Genomic DNA, 22,142 nt, shown 5'->3' on the forward strand with positions numbered 1-22,142 from the left:
CCTTTATAAACAGATTATTAATATTCCACTTTGAAAAAAACCCAATGATAAAATGACTTTAACCAGCACCAATTAAGCAAAACAAATGTGGAGATGAGAATATGGAACATGTCACAGTTTTAAATACACATAAATACAGAAGCTTACATTTATAGTTACAATCAAAAAAGAGCATCATATATTTACATATTCAATAGTTTGATTTCAGGGGGAAAAGAAGTATTTAGAAATTAAATGCAGTGGTTAAAATTTTTTTAAAAAACCAAGTTTCTCCCTTTATTTAGATAAAATGGTTGGAACATATGATGTTCAGCCAAACTGGTGACAAAATCACAGTGTGAACACCTCTCTTTGAAATTACGAGAAGCACAGGAAGAAAAATTCTCTGTTAATGGGCAATCACAGTACAGTACATCTCCTAAAATTACTTGAACCAGCAAAGGCCTGTATTTCTGATAGTATTTGGCTTATAAAGGAGTAACCTTTCTAATTCAAAATTTAAGGGTATACGCTGGTTCAGTGAACATGAATTTAATCACATATATAACCCTGCAGTTAACAGTTTTCAGGAAAATCAAGTGCCACGCTGAAAACATATCCCAAGAGCACAATTAGCACAAATTACCCCAATGTTCATAAACTGAAACTACATGTGCCTGTAATTAAAACATAGAAGCCATGTTACTTCCTAGGATTTAAAAAAATAAATTGCAAATTTATTTTAGATTAGTATCAAATCTGTGAGAGACATAATGAAAAAAGGGTTTTTTCCCCTCTGGAAACACTTGTACTACAGACAGAGCCAACAGGCTTGTTCACCCCATTAGAAAAAAATTAATTTTTGTGTATTTGATGTGTTCAGCTCTTTGCTAGCAGTAGTACCTGAGGCAGGGGATTTGCTCCGACGTGAAGGTCCTGGACTTTTGGATGCAGTGTGCCTCATGGCAGAGGAGCGGGAGTACGACTTCATAACACGACATTCTACAAAGCAAACAAACTCTGTCAAGGGTTTTGACAACAATTCAAGCACAGGCTCCCTCCACACAGCACCGTGGCTGTCTGTCATCCAGAAAATGACCAGCGCTTTCTAAACATCTCTGCCCAGCTGAGTCAAACAGATTTGTAAGAGTATCTCACAACCCTAACCTACTCACCATAAAAACATAAAAAGTTTGAACTATGCAATACTCTATGTGACATTCTGCAGACAATATTTCTTCATGTCTTGAGGCTGGATTATTGCTACAATTCAAGTTGGTACATATGCTGATGCCAAGGTTCTTGCTGTAATGGCACTTCCACACTGGGAAACAGCCCAGCCAGCACTACTTCGCTTTTTTTTCAAAAAACTGATGTTGTGACCAATTTTTGAACAGGTGAAAAATTCAGAAGGCTGAAAAAACAGGCTACTGTCATTTACCATCAGCTACATATCATTAAATAACCACCTCAATGGGAAAGGAATCAATGAGCACACATGCATTGCCATTTTGGTAACATTTTAATTCCTATGGTTAGTATCATTAGCAAATCACTCCAAATGGGATCATAAATTTCTCTCCTTATTTTGTCCCTGATGCCAATGCCATCATTAGGATGCCATGTCATTACAAAAAAATTATGCTGAGCTGCATGCCCTGCCAGTCATATATATAACCTGTGTTTATCCATAAAGACCCCTAGACCTATTAGAGGAAGCAAGGACCTTAAAAGCTGAAGAGATAAAGGAAAGAAAGAGGAAAAGGCAAGGAAATGAGATCAATTAGTCTGTGCCTTGTGTAATGGGAAAAGCAAATTTATAGCCTTAAAATCTCCTAGGGAAATTAGGATTATGGCCAGACTGGGATTTGCATTGTGATTCAATACAACCATGCTCTTCCATTCCTTCGTAAGAATAAAGTAATTTTTTAGCTGTTAACTATGTTAAAAAACACCCTTTTGGTCACCCCCACACTAAGTGACTCAACATAATCAAGCAGTTCTGGAAAAGCAGCACCCTAGCAAGAACAGCAGAATGGGAGGCAGTTGAAACCTCCATCCATCCAAACGTACAGCCAGTGGGTAGATATACATCCATACTTCCTGCTGCAACTGAGCATTTTGTAATGAAATAATGATGTGTGTAAAAATTACAGGAACAGAAGGTGCTGTTGTTTTTATTTAAAAACAATTTAAATCCTTCACTCACAACATGAAGCTCTACTGGAATAATCTGATTATTCTTGCCAGGGCAAGTTTTCTTTATAAGAAATTATTTTTTTTTCATAAAAGAAAAGAAGATCAGGGTGTTTCTACAGCTCGAACAATAAAGACAGAAAAAAACATGTCTAGTAGGGCCTGTAGTGATAGAACAAGAGGAGTGGTTTTAAAGTAAAAAAACTGTAGATTCAGGCTAAATATATGGAAGCCAATTTTTTTTATTGATGAAGAGGTAAAACACTAGAATAGGGGTGCCCAGAGAGGTGATAGATGTTTCACCCCAGGAAACATTCAATGGAGCTCTGAGCAACCTGAACTTTATTTTTTTTTTTGAAGGTGTCCCTAGTCCTGCCAGGGGTTGGACTAGATAGGCCCTTTAAAGGTCCTTTCCTGCTCAACCCATTCTACAGTTCCATGAACATGGAGGAAAAAGTCCCAACATCTTTATGATTTGATATTTTAAGACAATTCCAAAACTCTCTGGTAGAAGACTGCCTTTTCCTTGTACTTACATTACAAAGTTTTTCTTTACGGAAAAACAGCTTTCAAAACCAAGTTCAATTCATGATCTGCCCAAGGCAGACAGGAGGGCACAAAATCCCAGATTGTCTCACCTCCTTCCCTACCCAACATCCCCTATAACCTCAAAACATATACAAGGCCAACACTTGGTCTATAGCAGACAAGACTGGAGTGTGTGAATTGTCTGGCAGGGTAATTCAAGACTGGAAATGAGCATGGCTACATATGAGATTTTTCAAAAAAAATCTCATGAAGAAAGCAGTATGGAAATTATCTTACAGTCACAGATGCCAAAAATGAACATCATTAACAGATTTTGGATTCATTAGATCGATGACAGAACATTTTATAATTCAATTCTGCTTTCCATGTAACTTTAAGGACAGTGTCTATTCTGCCAGAATTTGGATCAGGTTTGTTGGCACATTTTAACAGGCTTACAGAATCCAGATGATGGTTTGAAAAAACTTTTTCATCCATTGGAAAACATCCTCCCACGTATACTTTCCTGAATCACACCATTCTTGAGGGTTGAACAGGGGAATGGGATGAAGAATTTCCTAGTTCAGTGGGTTCAGGATGTGCAGTCTTACCACTGTGATCCAACACGAAGTCATCCTGAGCATAGCGGTACTTCTCTGGCCCGCACGCGATGAACACATCGTCATCTCCAAAGAAATCCTGCAAGCACGTTACCTGCACAGCAAAATAAACACATGCAGTACTTTCAAAATGAAATCTTGAGTTAGACAGCAACAATTAATAAGTCTGCCTTTACCTTCTCACGGTGATACATTAACATTCATTTGTAATGACACAAGCACTCCAATTCCTCAGTATGTCGGATCTCTGAGAGTGCGGGAAACATCAGGGCCAGGAATGTGAAATATGACTGCCCCTTACCTCCAAAAACTCTTACATTTGGCACCTGTATTTTTGCTTATAGTTACATAAGCATGCTGATGAATTTTACCTATAACTACACACACATTGCTTTGACAGGAACATCTGAAAACACTATTCAAATATCAAAGACTCATGTGTTAAGAATACATTAATTGCTTGTGGGAAGATCTGTTGAATTAAAGTGATTGCATCTGCAAATTGTTTTTTTTATGTTCTGAGGCATTTAATTTCCATGTTTTAATGTCCTGCTAAAATAAAATCATGAAGTAATTCTCCTTTTTATTAAAAGGTATTTCATATTCAAGAAAATAAAGAAATAGAGCCCTTCCATGCTCTTTGCAGTTGTCTGTTCTTAATTATATGGGTAATGTTTCTAATTGGATAATGATGTTATCCAAGTAATGTATGTCAAGAAGGACTGGGATATCAGAAAGAAAAGATGGTTTCAATATTCTCTAAAAGCACTAAACCAAATATCTTGAAAAAATCTCCATCCTCAAAAGTCAATAAAAATCACCTTGTGAAGGAGCAAGTGTCTGCTTTCAAAACAGTTAAAACCAAAAAGCCATAACAAGAAATTCCACTCATTCTAATTCCCTTGCAAGGGAAAAACTGTTTGCAGGAAGCAAGCTATTTTTTTAGATGTAAACAGATTAAAATTTTAATGTATAGTTGTTTCCCCCTTTTTTTTTTAACATTGCATACCTACATGAAATTTAGTAGTAGAAGTTAAAATCATTTGGTAAAGCCATGAAATCAGAGAAGTAATACAAAAATCTGCTTTTAGAGAAACCAGCTTTTTTCTTTCCCAGATACCTGTCAAGACCATTTGCATGTTTCACCCACTGTGATCACAGTAAACATCAGCAGAAGTACAGGAAAGGCTCTCTGGTGCCTGCGATATTCCAGAGGCACTCGAAATGCCAGTGACCCCAAGCTCTCCGCAGGAACTCGGGCACAGGGCATTCCCCACCAACAGTGGGGTTGTCATGGCAGCTCCCCCAGGAGAGCAGCCAGATCCTCAGCCCAGAGCCACTCACAGCACCCAGCATTTGTGTCACTGTGTCATGCAGCCAGAGGGCCACAGCCAGCACCAAAATCCTTTTATTGCCACCTTACTGATGCAATGACAGTTTGCTCCCATTGATGAGAGAGATTTTCAGCTCTGCCAGAAACTGCTGCTAAAGTTAGCCAAAGAGGCACCAAACACTGGATTCAAAAGGCTGCACAAATTTAAGAGAAGTTTTGCCAACTAGGGATTTATTTCTCTCTGCTTAATAAACAAGAGCACTCATCATTTCCACAGGTTTCTGGAAACCAGCAACCAAGCCAACAGGAAAAGCTGTGAGAAAACTTCCAGACCACATCACACTCACCCAGAACACAGCAGCACTGGCAGGACACGGGCAGAGATGTTCTGTGAGGTGCAAGCTCACACTCCAAGTCCCTAAAACTGGGAACTATTTCCACAAGCTCTGCCTGACCACCACTGCCCCTGATGCCCTTGCAGTGCTGTTTTGAGCAGGCTGGAGTTAAATGCTGAGGTTTAGAAGTGCCTAAAATTAATCTTTCTGTTCTGATTGAAAGCCTCATCTCACCCCTTAACCCATCCAGTCTAACATCTGAACTGAGAGTAAGAGAGGAAGGAATGACAGATTTTACGTCATAGTCTGGGAAATACACAGGGGTATAATGCAAGCAGCAGCATCCCTTTGTTGTCTGCAGAGCAATTCTACAGAGTGAGGCTCAGATCTGTGCACAAAAGATGACAGGAACATGCTTAGAAATGCTCTGGAAAATCTGCTGAAAATGGCTACTAGGCATGGGAATGAATAACCAATTCTAAGAAACGTGTAATTCCCACATATCCTTCCTCACATGCTCATGTACATAGAGCTTCCCCAGGCAAAAATACACAGGAGTAATCCTGAATGCCAGTGATGAGATAAGCTGCTGAAGGTGGAGACACAGCACCTCTATCTTGGAGCTCAGGCTGAGGGCAGCCTCTGCCTGCTCCCACACGGTGTGCCTGAGCCGTGTGACTCCCACTGGCAGTCACACACCAAGACAGATGACTGTGAAAAGTATCCACCTAGTGCAGTAAAAGGGGTTAAATATAATTATAACTGAAAGCCAGATAAACACAGCTATGAGAAAGCTTTACTCAGATGCTTGCTATATTCCAACAGGGAATACTCAAAGTTCCCCTTCTCCCCGTAAATAATCCAGACTGGCTACATCTAAAATACACAAGAATGAGAAAAGTACTGAACAAGTGTATGCAACATAGAATAAAGATCTGCTAAAATTTACCAATCCCAAATCACCCCACATTATGAGGTGAGGAAAGAATTTTCAAAATTAAATTCATGGAAATGCATTTTTCTAAAAGCACAACCTAATAGTTATTTTTCTAGGCTTTTACTGTAATAAAGTCAAGTGAGGATTTCTCCAGGTGCAAACTGATGTTAAAATGAAGTCTTCATCTCCTACAGAATTAAAATAAATGTATACACAGCAAATAAAAGATTTTTGCTCAGTGTTCAAAAAATTATTAAGTTGAAATTATTACCTTGTTTGCATGTGATTTTGCTGCAAGTACACCTTGGTCTAACTCACAAATCACATTATTCCATTTCAAAGAATATCTGAACTGAGGTCATAGGAGAGGGGGTTTTATTACTTAATCAGGATGCAATCAGTTTAGAAATTTATGAACAAAAAATCTTGAAAAGTTTTTTTTTTTAAGTTTCATTAGCTGTGGGATCTGTGCATATGAATAGGATGTCAGGTATTCCAGAAAGTTAGGGACCAAGATTTAGTTTATCAAACTAGTGTATGATAACACTGCTTCTCTTTCCACTATCCATCCATAGTCTTATCCACTCTTTGTTTTGTCCCACTTAGTGCTAAAAGCACTTTTCTGGTGACTTTGCATGTTTCAATTAACATGTTTAAAATGTGTTAAACCCTATTTATTTCTAAATGCAGCACCTTTTCCCAGACAAACATTGCCTGTGACGACTGCTATACCTTCCTTTAAAACAAGAAATGACTCACTGGTGCTCCTCTGACAACTCAAGGCTGCTCAGATGGTCTTGCTGCACTGCTTTTCTTCAAAATATGTCTCTACACACAGCAGAGTGGAGAATGTGTAAGACTGCACTGGTTTCATACTCAGTCCTTTCCTCAGAATCCTTTCACTGGCATTCTCTCCACAGCTTTCTGAGACCATGTGCAATCCACTCAGGGCATCCCTGCTTCCTGATGGGCTCAAAAAAGATCCCAACTGAAGGAATGAAATATTGAGACACTGGAAGAAGTTTCTGACAAACACAAAGACCTCTTTTAGAGAGGCACATATGAGTAGATATGCACTATGTTACAGGAGTGTCAGGTATAACAGTAAGACAATTAGTGGTCAAAGCACTACAAAATCTACAGCTAAAAGCACAAAAAATGTGGCTTAAAATGTGGCAGAAAAAACCCCACGAACATGGGGCATGGAAAAAGAAGGGTGAAAAACACACCTCTTTGAAAATTCAGATTCCTGATCCACTGCTGTCTACTAGTGCAGTGCTGTAATGTCACACACACCCACCATATTTACCTTCCACAACAGGCTTATGTTTCTGACAAATATTTAAAACCAAAGAAGTTTCCTCTTTTCAAAGAAATACTCCTTCAGTCAGATCAAGCCACTGGATTAGAACATACAAATTGTCATCCATATGGAAATCCCCTTCCCCCTACCACCACACATGCCTTGAAATGTGATTTACATCAACCCCTATTTCCACCACATCTAACAAACAGAAGATACATTCCGCTCCAGAAAAAACCATGAACAATGATCAATTGTTTATAAATAGAATTCATCATGTATTTATTGATTGCCCTTTATGATGAAGATACAATGGGCAAAAAATGAAATAAATAGATGAAGATTTATCCAGAAAACATTCTTCCTACAATCTTGAGAAGAAAAATACTTAAAAAAAAAAAAAAGAAAAAAAAAAGAGAGAGAGAGAGAGGAGCCAAGAAGGTTTTATAAACACTTGAAAAATTCCTGGAAATTCAAATTCCCAGAAATCTGTAGCACTCAACAGCCCCCAGCCAGGAGCTTGGCTTGGTCTATTCCAGCTCCACAAATGTGCTTCATTCTAAATGTAGAAGGAAGGGCTATAAAGACAAATAGTTTGGCTTAATTTAGTGTGTCTGATTCCATTGAAGTAATCAGCTACAGGACTGCACAGTTTAAGCCTGAAGAGCCACACCCTCTGTCTGGGGAAAGCTTCTCCGGATGACAAATTCTCAGCACAGCTGAAAATGGATCTAAAACATCAAAACTGGAAAAAATACAAGAGATTATTTGAATTTGTTTTAACAATGGAAGAAATACTTCTATCTACTGACTTCAAGAAAACAGGATATGGTGTAAATGTTTTTAAAAGGAAGCACAAAACATACAAGGCAAAAAGAAAACTAGGAAAACTAGCATGCAGAGCAACAGCTGGATTTGTGAATGTATTTTCAGCTCAGCAGCTGAGACAGGCATTTGAGGCTGAAATTCTTCAAGGACTACAGTGGTTTTTTTTCCCCCATGAATTTCTGAAAAAAAATGTGAACAATTTTTTAAACATCAGTATGACAAATCTAGATACAACCTCCCTGCTACTGCCTAAATTGTGAGGGTCTCCACATTTCTTGTAGGAAATTCTGTTCCTCTGACTGGGACAGACTATAACTGTGCTGCCCTGGCAGGTCTGCCCCTTGCATCAACTTTTTTTCTGAGTAAGCAAAAGTAAAATATTTGTCTACTTTACCCATCAGGACATATTTGCAATCACCATTTTTATGTCCTCTTTTGAAATACTTTTAGCACTGCCACTTCCTCTTCACTGCCATTCAGACTTATTAAAATTCTTGCAGTGTTTTCTGAAGCTGCCAGCCTTACATTTCCTGGGTTTATGGTGCAAAATGCAAGGAAAGCATTCCTGCACAAACAGGTCAGTTGTCTGTCTGCCATTTCAGCTCCATCACCAACAGGAGCAGGCTTAACTTCCAAAAGGAAGTTTCCTGTGGGCAGCCTCAGGAACTCAAAAAGGAAGGTGAAAAGGGCATTCCCACCCTTCCCTACTGAGTACTGTGATTTTCACACAGGAGTTTTTACCTTGGAAATTCCCCTTGGTTCTGCTCTTTCTCAGAATAACTTGACTAAGGGAAAGGGGGGGGGGGTATTTAACCAATATTCTCAATTACTTACTAAGCCATCAGTGACCTTCATGACTAACCAAGAGGCACACAAGAAGTTCAGTACTTAATTACAGCAGCTATTTGCCTGGTTATCCTGAGTCACATGGTTATCCTGGCTATCCTGTGACATGTCTTCAGTGAGGAAATAGCCAGATGGGTAGCTGGAATACACCCAGGAAGGAGAAATACTGAGAAAAGTCAAACCAATGGGACCATGACATGCCCTTTCAAAAAATACCACAACCGCCAGTATTCCTTTTTTAATTAACAACCTATTCACTTCACAGAAACGACAAAGTGTCAAAGGCAAGTACGCTAAGCAATTTGGGAGCAGGCAAAAAAAAGAAACTGTTCAAGGGCCAGGAGCCCACACTGTACACAAGAACAGCAACAAAACCCACTGCTACATCAGCTCTGTAATAAACCTGGAAAATCAGGTCGAACTGGTAAGATTCATGCTGGTGTCATGAAGAAACACTTGACACCTGCAAAGGCTTCTGTTCCTCACCTGCTTATGTGCGTGCTCTGTGACAGCTCTAGTACAGAATCCCTCTGGGAATTCCCAATGTGCACAAAACTACACAACACCAAGAGAAGGGTAAGCAAACTGCTAACCTCTGACTTAAGGCTTGACAGAGCTGAAATGCTGCAGAGACTGGCCAAATCTGCCCAAAACAGCTTTGGGGTAGGCTGGGGAGCCCTGAAGTCTGAGGACATCAAACTGTGAGCGTGGTAAGACTCTAGACACCCACACCTTTCCTACTGGCTATAGCCATGAGGACAGTGCAAGGCAGCACAATAACTTCCCCAACAGTCAACTTCCATGAGGTCATTAGCAGACAAGAAGGGACAAAAATCCCTCCTTTGTTCTCTGGAAATATTTGGAATTAGGTCAAATGCCTCCTAATTTCGGAGGCTCAAATGCACAACTATTTTTTTCTGCAAAGGAAACATGAAATACGGTAAGAGATTGGATCATGCTGAAAGAATACAAAAGTATCAACTCTGTTGTAAAATTTAAAATTCATTACTTGATCTTCTGTTATATGACCGTGCAGCTTGACCAGCAAAATTACTTCAGATATTAAAGAGCATGTTGAAGGTCCTTTTTCTCTACAGTTAATTTAAGTAATTCACTTGGTTTTTTGCTCTACTCTTACTCTAAAAGTTCCTTTTAAACCCATATCATAGGTTAATTTGAAACTTCACAGCAGTTCCACTGCAGTCAAGGAAATTATTCACGTTCATGAAGCTATGCACAACCACAGCTTGGGAAAGGTCTGAGGGCTTCCTCAGCTCTGCTGGACACTGCAATAAACTATGAAATGAATCTGATTTCTAGGTCAGAGCTTCCACAAGACATTGTCCAATTTACCACTTGAGGTTTGGCATCTTGCATCCTTTTGTTTTGTCCTTCAAGTTTAATAAATTCAGTAAGCTGTGAGAGAAAAACTAAGTTTTCTGTTTCTAATAATTTGTAAATGTTGAATTTGTCTGTCTTGGATAAAGGGAGCTCATTAACCTATTTAGGAGAACAGAAAAAAGGAAAAAAAATTGAAACAAAGACCATAATGAGAGCAATTCTTCTAGGTCAGCTTCTTAAATGACTATTTAATCAGTGGCTGTGTCACATAATTACAGTCACCATTAGAAAATGAACCTCTTTCCACTGATATTCCATGACAAGGAACAGCAGTGAGAAAAGGAGAAGACAAGCCCTTCCATCCCAAAGGGAATCTAAGGAGTAAGAAAGGAAACAGAAATGTTAAATCTTTGCCTGCTGCCTGGTAAACAGAAAAAGTCTGGCAGCAAGCCCAGGAAACGCCTTTTACAGTATGACAATGCAGAAATACTGAATAAACAGACTAGTCAGGTCACCACAACTCACACAGCCCCACAGCTGTTGGAACAGATGACAGAACAGAGCACATCTCACATTTTAGTTTTTAATCTCAATTTCAAAAAGATTTTTGCATGTATTTTTTTAACATCTCAAAGATTTAATTCTGAAAATGAACACATGGAAATAGAAGATTGCATTTGGGTGTGATTCAAACACGTCATTCTCACTGCAAAGGAAATGACAGAAAGAAAAATAAGCTGTAGGAATATGCGTAAGTTAAAGTGAGTTCCTACATGTATCTATTTCTTAAGGACTTCCAGTGCAGTAGGACTTCCTGGCAAGGTCTGTTCACCAGTTTTTCCAAAGGGCAAAATTGATCTGTCTGCAAAATGGCATTTCAAATATTGAAATTGAATTGCACTGATTATGTGCAGCTATTTAGATATCAGAAAATAACAGTTGAAATGGACTAAAATTCTGGAAATCTTGAATAATTTTGAATCACTCTGTACAACTCATCTGTCTCTGTAACACAAAACACCCCCAAACAACTCTTACCTCAGCCTTATCCACTACTTCAACAAGAGTCGATAATTTCAGTATATTAAACAGCGAAACTTAATGCCATGCTTCTCAATTTCATGAGTTACACAAAGAAACAATAGCCTTACTAAACATGCAGTAAGTGGAAATTGGAAACAGAAAATTAGCAAGTGCAGCTTGTGATTGTGAACATAATCCAGTTTGTCTGAAGAGAAAAACAAACAAGAGGATTTCCAGTTCCAAGACAAGGATATCTTTGCCCACAGGTGCATTAATCACACCAGTTCACCAGTCAGCATAACAGATTCTCTCCTGAAGTGGCATAACTGGGAACCCTAACACAGAGCCAAAAATAGCACCTGACTTCACACAGCTAACCTTCCATCTCACCAAGCAGCTAGGCTAAAAATAAAAGCTACTTGTATTATGAAAGAACATTAAAAGGAAAAGGGCACATATAAGGACAGATATGTGGTTCACCCAATTTAATCAAATCTAACTGATTTAATGACACCCTGTTCCACAATAAATGCAGTTAATATTTACGTTTTACCATTTTTTTCCCATAAAATCTGCTATCCTGCACTATTATAGAAATCATGCCTTTGGCTAATCACCCTACTTGAAAAACATGGCATCCACATACTATGGAAAGCTTAAAAACCCCCCAAATTACATGGGCAAATATTTTATGTACTTTCAGGTTTTTTGGTTCTTTAGATCAGAAGAGTTTCTGTAGCATTATCAATAACCTATTGCAATCCTAAGTTTCCAGTGTTTATGGGCAGACAGTTTCCTGGAGACATTACAAAAGCTGCAGCCCTTTAGATGAGAACTATTTTTCCACAGACCAATAAGAAATTCAAACTCAGTTTGTGGCCAGTGCAGAAGGAATAAAAGTAAAGGCATAAATCTCGAAATGTCCTTTGATGACAGGTACAAATAATTTTTCATGAATCTTTAAACTTTAAACAAGAGCTTTATAGTTTTACACTGGAACAGGTTGTCCAGCAAGACTGTGGGTGCCTTATCTCTGGAGAAAATTCAAGGTCAATTTGGATGTGGCCTTGAGCAACCTGATCTAGTTGAAGATATCCCTGCTTATCACAGGGGGGTTGGATTAGATGACCTTTAAAGGGCCATTCAATTGATAATTCTGTGATTCTGTGTTTTTCCTATGGCTTGAACTGTTCATGCAGGAGCTGCTAAATTCAGTTTTCTACTCAAATTTGATCAAAAATCAAATTAAGTAATTCTAAGGCACAAAATATTAGTTGAAAAGCATGATTCACTGAAATTTAATATTGTTATGTAGAGATATCTATTGTTCTCTGAGTTCTTGTGTCAAGGGTTTCATCTTGCAGTCATTCAAAGCTGTTTTTCATAGCACTGCAATAGGAGGGGAAAAAACTTTCAGTACCCTATAAATTCAGGTCTCTCTCTCAGTCCTGTTCCCTTCATAGATACTACTTCACATAACAACAAGCCTTGATAAAATCCACAGAGCTCCTCACAGACTGAAGGATGCTTTTCACATGTATTTTAAGTTTTGGCTATTTAATGTTATTTTTGCCCTTCAGACACTTCATTTACTTAGTGTTCTATTTGTTTCAGCATAACAACACCTGTACTTCTAACTAAATCTACAGTTCTATTTTTGTAATATTACCTTGCAATGCTAACAGCTTGCTAACCAGCACACACAGCCTTTAATGATACTTGATTCTTGAAGTATCCTCCTCACTTAACTGCAAACACCAGAAGAAAATTCAGCTTATGGATGTTTTCTCTATGCACCATTTCAAACAATGACATTTCACAGATGAAAGGACTGAAATTCTGTGTAAAAATACATCCATATAAAGTGTGGAGGTATTTTGTGCTCAGCAAATTAACTTCCATGCTTCCTCCGCTTTGCCTGTCATGAATTATTGAGGTCTGTTGTACTTGCAGCTTTTTGCAAAAACTGGAACAGCTATGCTGGGCTAGGGGCATCAAATAAGAAAAATGAGGATATAACTGATTAATAAAAGGATGAGAGGCTCAAAAATGTGAAAAAAATTTATGTACCACAGGAAATAGAAACTACTTTTTATCTGGCTTTCAAAGACCCAGTTGAATCTCATTAGCTCCCAACTTCAACCAATATTACCTCTAAGTCTGCTGCTGCTGCTGCTTCTGAATTGCTTTCATAAGCTGATAAACAGATGTAAAACACATTTGAAGACATGGAAATGTGTTTGATTTCATGTTCAGACAGCAAATGTATTACAAGCACACTTTAGGTACTGACAAAAGAACAGATGCATCAATACTGTCAGACCAGAAGAAAAGGTGTCTCCATGAGTTTCTCCTTAAAACAAAACCCAACAAAATGCCACGCATGCTTCTTCTTAATATCTGGAAATCTCAGTTCTTCCTTTTAACAAAATTCCACAATTTCAGTAAGAAAAGCAAAATGGATGCCTCCCCCCAACCTCAGAAACACAGAACTAAACCCCTGTCCAATTCTCCAGATCATTTAAGAGATGAAAGCACAGATAAAAGGTGCTAAACCCCATTTATCCATCAGTTGACTTCTGTGGCATCTGCTGAGGCTCATTTTAAAATCACACCACAATACTTTCATTGCTATACTGCTATTAGCAGATTGAACCCAACTTTAGTGAGCTAGGCAGAGGATTTAGGAGACTCAGTACCTTTTCTGAGTTAAATGCTGACTCAGTATGGGTTTTCCTTTAGTTGAAGAGTGAGTAGATCAGAAGGTAATGATGCTTAGAGGGCCATAATTCAGCAATAGGCTGCTAAATATTAAAAGCCTCTAAAGGAGTCTGGATGACTGTTTCTGCTGAGCCAGAACATGAGAAATGCTGCTGAAGACTGGAAGCATCTGGGTAGCATCACCATGTTTTATGAACCTCTGTATCAATCACATCAGAAATGCTCTTGAAATGCATGAGGAAGTTAATTTCATTTTGAAACGATTAGCTCAGAAATCATTAATTCTATCTGGAAATAAATTTTCAGAGACCAGGAACAAGACTTCATAGATTGTTACTGAAGATCCATTTCAAAACCGTTATTATTTTTTCTTTCTTTAAATAAGATACTTTTAAGATATACTCCAGGCTTCCTCCTTCTGTAAGACATTGAACTATGAAGTGTAGACTGGAGCAAACACAATCATAAAACCATAACATCAGTAACAGTGAAGTTCAACAATGAATGCTCTGCTCAGAAAGCAATGTTGGCGTCCTTATAGAATTTTCACTTTCTTCCACTTTTATCTGGCATAACTTGAATCCATACATTCTTCCAAACTCCTAGTGCTCATTGAAGAGCAAACATTCTTTGTATTTACACAGAATTATACATTTATTCCTTGTAATACAAACCTCTTTTGACTCATAAAGCAAATTTACATAATGGGAGGCCCAATGCAAAATTTGGGTTTGTACAATATTGAGATTCTGGCCGACCAAATCTTTTCAGTGGTTTGGCAAAAGCTATTTTTTTTCCAAAATTCTATTCAAGACAATTACTGCTAAATTGACAGTCTCCCAAGTTTCTGCTTTTCCAATAATAAAGTCAGAGTTCACTAAATGTATTTTTTTGTTTGAGGGCTGCTTTTTCGATTAACTCTTTTTCCTCTATCTAAAAAGGATTTTAGAAGCATTAATACACTACTGAAAGGCATTTAAATACACTAATAAATGGGAATTTGGGGTACTTTTGTTAATTTCAGGGGAGTTTTCTTGTTAAATCACCAGTTCATGAAGCATTTCAGCATACTTTGTCTGCAGGATGCTAAGCACCCCATGTATCAGACTTCATTATGCTCACTGCATTGATTATATTTTTTTCACAGACAGAAAACCTGCAAATGCAGCAGTAGGATCTCTTCCAAGTCATATCGTGTGCAAAGCTAGCTAGTCTATAAATCAGTGATCACCTATTTCTGGCTAAATAAACAAACACAAACAACAAGGAAAACCTCATCTGCTTCAAGCTAAAAACTAAGACCAGGCTATGGAAGTGGAAGCAAAAGTTATTCATGTGATTAATGAGAAAAAGTTATATTGCTATATCAGCAAGAGTAGCTACAAAATAGTTTTGTGCCACTGCTTCACCATTGTGTGGAGTTGTTTTCTGTTTAACTAGTTCTCTTTAACATCTTTATGTATCTATCAAATCTGTTTTCAATTTTGATGAAAGAGGATTTTCAGACACATTACCTAAACTGCAAATATAGATAAAAATGCAAACTATGTTTCAGTATACAACAAAACTAGGAACAGATGAGGGCTGCAATGCTGCACAGCCAGTGACAGGAGATCAATGATACAGAGGGTGCTCCTTGTGTTCCTGATCCTAAGCTGGTCTGTGGCACCTAAGAACAGCAAATGCAGCCTCAGCAAATGAACTGCATTGTTATTTTGCACAGAATTAGAAGCTACTGTAGCTGCAATGTTCTCTGGGAGCTTTAATTCTGTTTCCATCACAGCTCTCAACACATGGAATTAATCAAGGTCCAGCTCAGTGTGCCCAAATCCAAGCTGCAGCACTGATGCTTTCGCTGCATACTGCAATTTAAAGAGAATGGTATCAGGATGTTCAACCTGGATCAAAATGCACCTGTGGCTGCAGCTGATGGAAATACCCATGCAAGTAACTCATGAATGTTTGGATTACAGGGTTTTTTCATTACCATCATCAGGATTAATTTGCAAAACACAAAAAAAATTCCAAAGTCCTTCCTCATTCTCCTAAAAAGCAGTGTCCTTACCAAGACTAAGCACACGTAAGGATCATGACATAAAGAGCCTAAAGGGGTATTTAAGTAGTTTTAAAATTTATTCTGTAATAAGAATATTCCATGCAGAAGGGAGGTCTGCAGCACAGCCCCTTCTACAGCCTGCACCTGGGTTTGCAGTGGCAGAGAAGGGCACATTGTGCACCAGAGTCTGCTTGCAGCAAGACAACAAAAGGAATATGGGCAGCCTCTGGATAGCTCAAGAACACAACTCCATGCAGCCAGCAGCAGCAGCAGCTTCTGTTCAGTAGCACATCAGCAGCAGGTACTGAATCTGCTCACAACTACACAGGCTTTGAACAAAACACTGCACAGCTTGTCCTTGTCACACCCTTCTGACCACAAATAACAACACAGCACCATGGCATCAAACTAAACTCCTGTTTTCTGCAGTCAGGTCAAGATTTCATTGGTTTCAGCTGCATAAAGTACACAATGTCTGGAGAAGCATCATAATTTAAGCACATACAGGGATTTGTCTCTGTATTTTTTCCCTTCCTGCTAACTTTCATTACACACATGGCTTAATACAAAGTTAGTTGTCTGATCCTGAAGAAGCTGATTAAAAAAAAAATAGAAACCCATTTTACTATGATTTTGTAGGTACTTTGTGCCAGAAACATCTGAATTCTTGTCTCTATTTCTCCTTAGATCACAAGAATCATACTCTCCAAAAGCAGAAAATGCTGCCTAAGGTGTGATTTCTGACATTCTCTTCAAATGCTGGAATATCACCAGCCTTGAGATAACATAGACCAAAAAAGGCTAAAACAGGTTGTTAAAGATGCCAGAATATCACCTTTGAACCAGTTATACTGAAAGATTCCCTTTGCTCTGCCTGCTCTTACAAATTCTTCTTACAAATCAGGAGAATTTCTGTCCACACTGGAATCCCAGTTAGAATTTAGCCATTCTTACACTTGTTTACAGCAGTATTAGCCTTAATCCATTTAGCCACCATTGCTAAAGCAGAAGTAATAGTTGTGGTGACCAGTCCTTCATTACTGGGGTTATTGGTGTCCTTATTTCTACTCTCAAGGTCTAAGGCTTTTGCAGATATTCCCCAGTGCTTAAAGAGCTTCCTAAGCAGCTTCTGGGAACATATGTTGTTTTTACTGGCTCTGGGTAGAGTTTCAGTGTGTGTGCCAAGCCGACCTCCTTGGGGCCCTGTCAGTGATCAACTGATTCACTGTTCAAAATTAGAACCCAAGCCCAGCTACTTTTGGCAGATTCACTCTGTGGGAGAACCTTGGTTTTTGGTCTGTGTTCAGCACATCCAACCATAGTTATTTGATTTATTTTACTGTGGTATTCTCTCCAGTGGTTTATTAAAAGGCACTGGCATTACCGAGCACTCTGTACAGCACCCTGAGGAGTGCTGGCAGACACCTGCCCGACTCGCAAAGCCTTCCCCAAACAACAACCTGTCTTAGTAGCTGCCTTAAAAAAAGGATTAATCATTTCTATTGCTACAAATCACCTATTTGATATTAACAGTAGCCTTTTTAAATTCACTTGCAAGTGGAAAGTCTGAGGCATAATAAGCAATGTGGCTCATTTATTCCCAAAATACGGTCATAATGCTAAAAGGTTTTCTAGAAAGCATATACTGAAACAATGGAATATTTTTCCTCCTTTTCCTGAGTCTCCCTAAAAAAAATACTTCTAGTGGAGATACACACCCCCAAGAAGGAAATTTTAAATTATCAGTGACTACTTTTCTATTCCTAATTAGTTTTTGGAAACCATCTGTTTTCTGTGAACATTATGTTGAAACTGCTGCTTAGAACACCATATGGAAAAGTTAACTGCAGCTCCAGGAATCTATGGTTCATCCTGCTTCTAAGTATTCTATAGACGTTTCCCTGACAGGCTTTTCTTTTGTGGAAAGAAGGCTGTAACAGTATTTTTTGTTACAAAACTCTTTACTAGTCAAAAAAAACCAAAACAACCCAAAACCACAACAAACTTCAGTAATTTTTACACAAATGTTTACATTCAATAGATGACAGTCAGATAATGGTGCTTTAAAAAGAGGAAGGACTATTAATAAACACAGAGGAACTCAAGCATCATGGAAGAACTGAATGCAGCTTTCTGCAGAGCTGCATTTAGGTCTAAAATTCATTTTCATGATTCATTTATTGCATCTAAGATCTAGATCAAACAAAACACAGCCGCTCAGAGCTGTAAGTGAGCAATAGATTCTCTGGACTCACACTGAGTTTTCTCAACTCAGTATTTATCTGTATGGATATTCCTGAGAGCATCTGGAGAATGCTGTAAAAGATACAGCATGAAATGCCTGTAGCACAAAAATCAAGTTCATTCAAAGTTCCTAGTCCTCCTGGGAAGATTCTTTTCTCTGATTTGGTTGACTTATTTGTAATACTTAGGATAACTCTAAAACCAGCAGGCTTAGAAAATGAAAACCACTTCCAAAACAACCCACAACAGAAGTGCAATCTCCCCCTACACACAGTTACTCATCATATGCTTCATGTTTAATTAAGTGCTGTCAACTCAAATTTAAGTTTACACACAGCCCCAAGGAATGTTCAAGTATTGCCCTGTGCCTCAGCAAGTTACTACTGTGATAAGTCTATGCAGGGAAGCAAAAAGCAGTAAGACTCAGCAACAAACAAGAACAGAAAAACACAAAAATTAAGAGTATTAGCAGTTATGAAAATAGCTCTATTTCAAACATACACATTTCATCTCCCTCCAAGCTCATATTAAAGATGGCAGGAGCACCAGTTTAAAACATTTTTATAATGAGAAGGTATTCTATGCTTTTTAACTAGAAGTTAAAAAGTAAATAATATTAATTTTTATATGCCTCATAGGCTATATGCAAAGGTATCTACCCTCAGTCTGTAACTGTGCCACCTTCTTGGTCATGCACTTTAGAAGTTATTGCCATCCTCTGCCAACTCAGATTTCCCAATAAGTAGTGACTTGTTTTCTCAAAATTGGCAAATTTTATTGATATTTTAAGAATAAAATATTCTAAAATTAGGACTTTTACTTTAGTTAAGTAGACTGAAGTAAAGGCCATATTTATAGTGTGTCATTGTAAACTCCTTATATCCAAATGAATGCAGAAATCCCCTATGGGGATTTATTGTCTGCCACATGAAGTGGCAGATGCTGCATCAGCTTTTTCTAAAACTGTCTGGTGACATTCTTTTAAAGAAACACTGCAAAAGTGCATTTCATTTACTCCTTGATGGCCCCTCCAATCTCCACCATTCTGGGGAAGCACAATTGCTCATCCCTTACTACCATCAAGCTTGGGACAAACTGACTCAAAGAAAAATAAAACTTTTTTTAAAATTCACTGAACTGAGTTCCATTAGAAAAAAAACATTCATTTGAAAGAATTACCTTTCTGTGTAGTAAGATTATAATTACCTAACATGACTGGTCAGAAGCATCAATATCTCATCAACTGAAACCCCAGAATATTTTTCTCCAAGTTGCTTCTCTTGGTGAAAATTACTTACTCTTCCAATGCAATGTTCTAAATAACTTTTACTACAGTCACAGCCAAAAGCTCCCAGTAGCTTTCCAACAGATTTGCCATTAAAAGATTTTAAAATGACACTATACTTTGCTGCAACAACAAAGGAAACCCCCAAAAATATATTGATACCAATATATTGATCTCTTATATATGATAGCTTACAAAATACACTTTTTATTACATTCCACATTGGAGGAAAGATTGCAAGAGAGGCAGGTGAAATGTAAGTGAAAATTCTCAGGGAAAATTATTTATGAAAAGCTCATAGAATCACTCTGAATAAAGTCATGCCACGTTTATTATACTATAGAGAACATGGAGATATTGGTACATTGATGCAATTTTAGAATTTGTTAAATGTTACATTTACCTTTCAGTAGAAACTGTATATTATCAGCAGGACAACCAAAAAGAATCTACACCAAATATACAAAAAAAAAAAAAGAGTGAAAGAAAAAGGAAGAAAAAGCTGTGGACACTCAATCCTTTTAAGAGGGAAAGATGGCAAGGAGTGTTGAAGCAGGTAAGTTTATCCCTCAACTCAAATGCACAACACCTTGCCCAGAGACACATCCATTTAAATACCTTGCCTAGCACACACCAGCAGCACAGACAACAAGGGAAAAAGGGGGAAAGGGGGCATAAAAAAGCCTGTCATATTCAGACAGAAATCACATGGGGGATTTCCAAGGCTATCTTAATACTATAATAATGAAATAATAATGATGCAATAGTGGAAGCAAAGCAAGCAAGACAAATACAAATCAAATCCCATCAGAGAGGTGATGGAAAAGGGTCACTAAATTAGAGGAAAGCAGATATCAAGTTCCTGCAAAAGAGGTGATGCACAGTAAGTAATTTGCAACCAGCAATTTTGTTATCACTGTTTTGCAAATGAAGAGCTTCTCAAGTGCTCCTTGTATATCCATGAACTAGTGAAAACATGCAGGTATTTTTTGCAGATTAATTTCTCAGAACCTAATTCTGACCTGAGAATTTAATTTTTAAAATAATTGTACATGTTCATAAGTTCACAAATCTGAAGAATAACCTAATACATCAAATTCTAAGAACTGCCAGCCAGATTTAACCAAAGAATATAGTCTAATAGAATATTAAAAGTGAACAATCTGTTTCAAATTTATTTTTTACTTTTAAAAAATCTGTTGTTTTGAGGATACAAATTCTGAAAACAATTTTATGTATTTAACAAAATACAAACCCTCAAGCATATATATATACACATATAGGTATGTATATAGACATATTCATAGTAAAGAATGCTACTTTTCTCACTGAAACCTGGTGATTTACTATTGGAATATGAGTTCCTTTGCTAATATTCCATTTCCCAGAAAGCCTGCACCCTCTATTATAGCAAATGATAATTTAAAAAAGTAACTCTATAGAGTAAGACAAAGTTATAACTTGTTCCCTGTCATCTGGGGATAGTTTACACAAACATTCTACACAAAATTACAAAGTTATACAAAATATCTAAAATATCTACCCTTAGCTAAAAATAAAATTTTTTGAGTGTGCTAGTCAGACTAAAAATGACTCATGGTATGAAGGAACATGAATCATCTAAAACATTTTGAGGCTAATTATATATGAATATATAAAGCACTGAGAAATAAATGAGTTCAAAAAGAGCCTCTAACTTCAGACTCATCCCTAACAAAGTCAATTTACAAAAGAAATGTTAATATTCATTCCTCATATCATACCTGAAAAGATTTTTTTAGTTCACTCCCCAGTTTTGAACTTCATATAATCCTTTTTTCTATCATGAAATGAGAAAGTGGTGTAATTCTTATCAATCTACTAACATGGATTCACAGTGGGGTTTGCATGAGAAATCCCAGTTTTTCTCTCAATCCTTCCCCAGCCTTTACAGCAGCAAATAATTTTTGTTCAGAGCAATGATAATTTTCACAATATATTGCCAGGAATCTGTATAAATTTTCAATGGCATTGAAGAGAAGGAGGAAACACAAGCACTACAATTTTGGAAAAGGGAAAAGATTCCATGTAAAATATAGCTCCATTTCCAACTATCAGCCAAGCAAACTGGAAGACCAGGAGTATTTTGCCTCTAATGCACATGTGAATCCAAGAGAATTTCACCACTAAACTCAGCCACAGATGAAGCAAAAAACAAACCCAAAAAAGCACATGAAAATATTTGGAAGTACTTTCAGATACAGGCTGAAAACTTGAGAAGGGTGAAACACTGAGGATTCATATTCAGAAGAAATACCCAGATACCTATTCTCACAGCTTTTCCATAGTCCAGAAGAACATACCTCAGTGTGCATGGTGCACTTGTGTCCAACCACTGGAGAACAGCCACAGCAAGTATACATCTAATTTTTCTTTGTTTACCAGTTGACTTTTATAACTTATTTTGTGTAACCAGAAGATTATGTACAAACTCTTTTCTACACAACAGCAGCATTCTCCATAGGATCATACCAGGTTCCATTTCCTCTCCTCAAGGAGGCTCTTGGTAAAGAAATAATGCCCTCCAC

At 37.7% G+C, this 22,142-nt stretch overlaps 1 protein-coding gene across 1 annotated transcript in view; it reads right to left on the minus strand.

Annotated features, from left to right (window-relative positions):
• The window catches only part of DCLK2 (doublecortin like kinase 2), an 80,427-nt gene that overhangs the window by 32,763 nt on the left and 25,522 nt on the right, over positions 1 to 22,142 (minus strand). The window contains exons 4-5 of the mRNA XM_005418203.2: positions 3,315 to 3,417; positions 883 to 981 (exon numbers count right to left, since the gene is read on the minus strand). Of these exons, the coding sequence (XP_005418260.1) occupies positions 883 to 981; positions 3,315 to 3,417 (202 nt within the window). The remainder of the gene's footprint in view (positions 1 to 882; positions 982 to 3,314; positions 3,418 to 22,142) is intronic.

Source organism: Geospiza fortis, unplaced genomic scaffold (genome assembly GCF_000277835.1).
Source record: "Geospiza fortis unplaced genomic scaffold, GeoFor_1.0 scaffold11, whole genome shotgun sequence".
NCBI lineage: Eukaryota > Metazoa > Chordata > Aves > Passeriformes > Thraupidae > Geospiza > Geospiza fortis.